This window comes from Glycine soja, chromosome 11, assembly GCF_004193775.1.
Source record: "Glycine soja cultivar W05 chromosome 11, ASM419377v2, whole genome shotgun sequence".
Lineage (NCBI taxonomy): Eukaryota > Viridiplantae > Streptophyta > Magnoliopsida > Fabales > Fabaceae > Glycine > Glycine soja.
In genome coordinates, this window is record NC_041012.1 from 11445523 (window position 1) to 11449516 (window position 3994).

The following is a 3994-nucleotide window of genomic DNA, read 5'->3' on the forward strand; positions in this document are numbered from 1 at the left end:
TTTGAAAAAATCTCAAAGGCATCAGTGTAATTTGCTTAAAAAAATTCTTAGCGGAGATATTATTACAAGTAGTTGTTAGTTATATAAAAAAAGTAGTAGTCAGTTAGAGATTAACAAATAAAATTCTTTATTAACCTAATCAATTAATTATTTGCAGAAATTATTATCCTCAAGAAAACAATAATTTTAGCAAAATTATTATTTTGGGTGACTGAAAGGGTCTTATAGCCTTATATTATACATAGACATGGGCATGAGTCAAAATTTGCACATATGCTAACACGCTTCTGACTCAATTATTCAGTTTTCTTCTGGCTAGCTGAGGACAATAACATCATTCTATTATGATATTTATTATTATATCTCACGTTAGTTTAAAAAATACACGAGGTGGCTTTGACGAGCATACAAATTACGTAATAATAGAGGAAAGAAAAGGTTGATGGCTGTTGAAATAATTGAACAAACGAGGTCCGTAGATCAGAGGCGGCTACGATCTGAGCCGTTGGATTAAGTTCGGAACGCGTCACACGTGTGAGCGTGTGGTTCGTTTCGTTAATTTTTCTTCCCCTGGCGCGTTTTCGCACCTTCTTCGTGGCACCTGCTCCGAAAGTGTGAAGACTCATCAACGTGTTAGTGCTTACCCGGCCGAGTTGACCGAGCAAAATAAAAATCACTCACACGTACGAACGTACACACGCACTGACTCGGTGACTGACTCGCTCGCTCCTCGTGGACACTATTTAAATTAAAAACCTCTTCCTTTCACTCTCTCCATCCTCTTCATCTTTCTTCTTCTCGTTTTTACTTTGACGGTTTCTAGAGAGAGAAAGTTTGTTATAGAGAGAGAAAGCGCGCTGCTGCTTCTTCTGCTGCTGCTTCGACAGTGAGAAGAGAGAGAGAAGCGCTCTTCTCCGTACCGTTTCTAGAGAGAGAAACTGATGGCCGGAGTTAATCCGAACGGCGTCGCCGATTTTCCGGCGACTCCAACGCACGGCGGACAGTTCATTCAGTACAACATATTCGGAAACCTCTTCGAGGTTACGGCGAAGTACCGTCCTCCGATCATGCCTGTCGGACGCGGCGCGTATGGAATCGTTTGGTACTGCTCGTTCGTTTTCTTCGATTTATTTTGTTTTTTGAAAACGCGGTTTATTTATTTTATTGAGAAATGTTAGTTGTTAGTTAGTTGTCCACAATCTCACGGAGCTGGGAGCTGTATGCTTAGCGTCCATGTGATTTTCGAAGACGTGATTGATATAATTAAGAAATTGTGCGTTTCTCTGATTCTCGATTTTCGTTCTCGATGAATCGGATTTGATTTTGAGTGAACTGTTAATCTGTTAGCTAGTGCTGAGTGTTTATTGTTTAGCGTTGACTTTTTTTTTTATTTGTAAAATTGAGAAATCTGAATATGTTGATGTAATTTTTGAAGCTCGCTGTTGAATACCGAGACGAATGAGCTGGTGGCGGTTAAGAAGATAGCGAACGCTTTCGACAATCACATGGACGCTAAGCGTACGCTTCGTGAGATTAAGCTTCTTAGGCATTTGGATCATGAAAATGTGAGTGCTCTCCTTTAGCTAAGTTTGACTTAAAGATATTATCGTATCATATGGTACCAATGATCAATTCGTGCTTTGTTTTGGTTGGTGGAAATTTCTTTCATTACACTGTTTTGATTATGCCACGTAGTGTAACATACTTTTTCATGAATTAGTCAATTAAAATTAAGAGTCTAATATTTTTTTTATATGATTGTTAAAATAATTTTTTATAAAAATCAGCAAACATAACTTTCCAGACATTTTATGATTTATGATTGAATTATAATGTAAATTTTTTTAACAATTTCAGTGCTCTCTAAAATTAAAACCAAAATTGTTGTGAATCGTTCAACTTTTTAGAAAAGGTTGTAGCTACATAAAATGCCACTATGGCAGTAAAATACATGTGGTGAGTGGTGATACGTTTGTAGGGATTTAATAGACTCAAGTCACATCTCCCAATTGACCATGACTTCCTAATTTGTGGAACACATGATGACATGATACTGGGATTTAGTTATAAACTTTTTCTATTCAAACATTGAATTTAATTTAAACTGTAGTTAAAAGTTAGCCAAGTCCACATTAATAAAAGAGTTCACACTGTTGTCTATTTCATTGTGATTAAAATGTGTGTTTTTATAACAGGTAATTGGTTTGAGAGATGTAATTCCTCCACCCTTGCGTAGAGAGTTTAATGATGTCTACATAGCCACTGAACTCATGGATACTGATCTTCACCATATCATTCGCTCCAATCAAAATCTGTCAGAGGAGCACTCTCAAGTGAGTGCTTTCAATTTTTTTTTTAAATATATCATAATTATTATGTTTACATTTTGGATTTTTTTTGTTTTGCTGATGATTGTATGCTCTTTTACTTGCAGTACTTCTTGTACCAGATTCTTCGTGGGCTTAAGTATATACATTCTGCAAACGTAATCCATAGAGATTTAAAACCAAGCAACCTGCTGCTAAACTCAAATTGTGACTTGAAGATTATTGATTTTGGTCTTGCGAGACCAACTTTGGAAAGTGACTTCATGACAGAATATGTAGTCACAAGATGGTACAGAGCTCCCGAATTGTTGTTGAATTCCTCTGATTACACCTCTGCTATAGATGTGTGGTCTGTTGGTTGCATCTTTATGGAGCTTATGAATAAAAAGCCTCTGTTTCCGGGCAAAGACCATGTGCATCAGATGCGCTTATTGACAGAGGTGAGATTGAAAATATAAAATTAAACATTGATGTAAAAAATTGCATTAAATGCTTGATGATCATATAGTTCAAGTTAATTAATACCATGAATATAATCAATAATTTAATTATAGAAGGTAATTCTGGTTCAATGCTTAGTCTTCTTTTCTTATCCACAGCTTCTTGGCACCCCAACTGAGGCTGACCTTGGGTTAGTGAAAAATGAAGATGCAAGAAGATATATCAGACAACTTCCTCAATATCCTCGCCAACCTTTAGCTCAAGTCTTCCCCCATGTTCATCCGGCAGCCATTGATCTTGTTGATAAAATGTTGACAGTTGATCCCACCAAAAGAATTACAGGTACTTTTCCCATTCTTTTATGTTTCTGCAGCTTGATGAAGCAACATGCAGTTTCATTTTGAACAGTGATGATATCTGAAGCTTACATATGGAATAAATTTTGGCAAATTTTCATTTCTATTTTGTTTAAATATTGGCAGTTGAAGAAGCACTAGCCCATCCATACCTTGAAAAACTGCATGATGTAGCTGATGAACCAATCTGCATGGAGCCATTTTCATTTGATTTTGAGCAACAACAATTGGATGAAGAGCAAATAAAAGAGATGATCTACAGGGAAGCATTAGCACTCAATCCTGAGTATGCTTAAAGCAGAAAAACTCAAGGACTTGAAGCAGGCTTAGAAGGAAAAATAATAATTCGTTTTCAATTTTTTTAATCACTTTAAGTTCAGTTCTTACAATCACGAAAGGATCAAGTTGAATGAAAATTCAACCTTGTTGCCGATCAAACTCCCTAGGTAATTTATTCAATCTGTGTGACTAGGTAGGTGCAATTACGGCTTGATGAGTGTCCTTCTGCTGTAAAGTGCCAAGTAACGATATTAATCTCCAATTTTTTTTAACCCTGACGGGTTATTATTATTTTTATTTTCTTTTGTGACTGTTTTCTCGGGTTCATCATGTATTTTACTTAAGTTATTTGCATCGTAACTTATTGCTACCTTGATTTTAGCTATTTTCTGCTATATTATCTGTATAGTGGATTTAAATTCAGTGAGCCTTTTTTTTTTTAGAAAAGTACTTCCTTTATGGTTAGAAAATTGAATGCATGATGACTTTTCATAGTTTAATGCGTGATTTATGGATTTTATATTGCGATGTTTCTGTAATAATACGAGTCAGATAAGTCAGCTTTTTAGAAAAGCACCCATTTCTTGTTGG

The 3994-nt window shown here is 35.8% G+C and overlaps 1 protein-coding gene across 1 annotated transcript; it reads left to right on the plus strand.

Annotated features, from left to right (window-relative positions):
- The first annotated feature begins 756 nt into the window (after positions 1-756).
- Positions 757-3763, plus strand: LOC114373426 (mitogen-activated protein kinase 3-like). Its single transcript, XM_028330887.1, has 6 exons — positions 757-1102; positions 1436-1565; positions 2196-2333; positions 2435-2767; positions 2927-3110; positions 3251-3763. Exons 1-6 carry the CDS (start codon positions 942-944, stop codon positions 3418-3420), a joined length of 1116 nt encoding a protein of 371 aa, XP_028186688.1. The 5' UTR covers positions 757-941; the 3' UTR covers positions 3421-3763.
- The last annotated feature ends 231 nt before the right edge of the window (positions 3764-3994 follow it).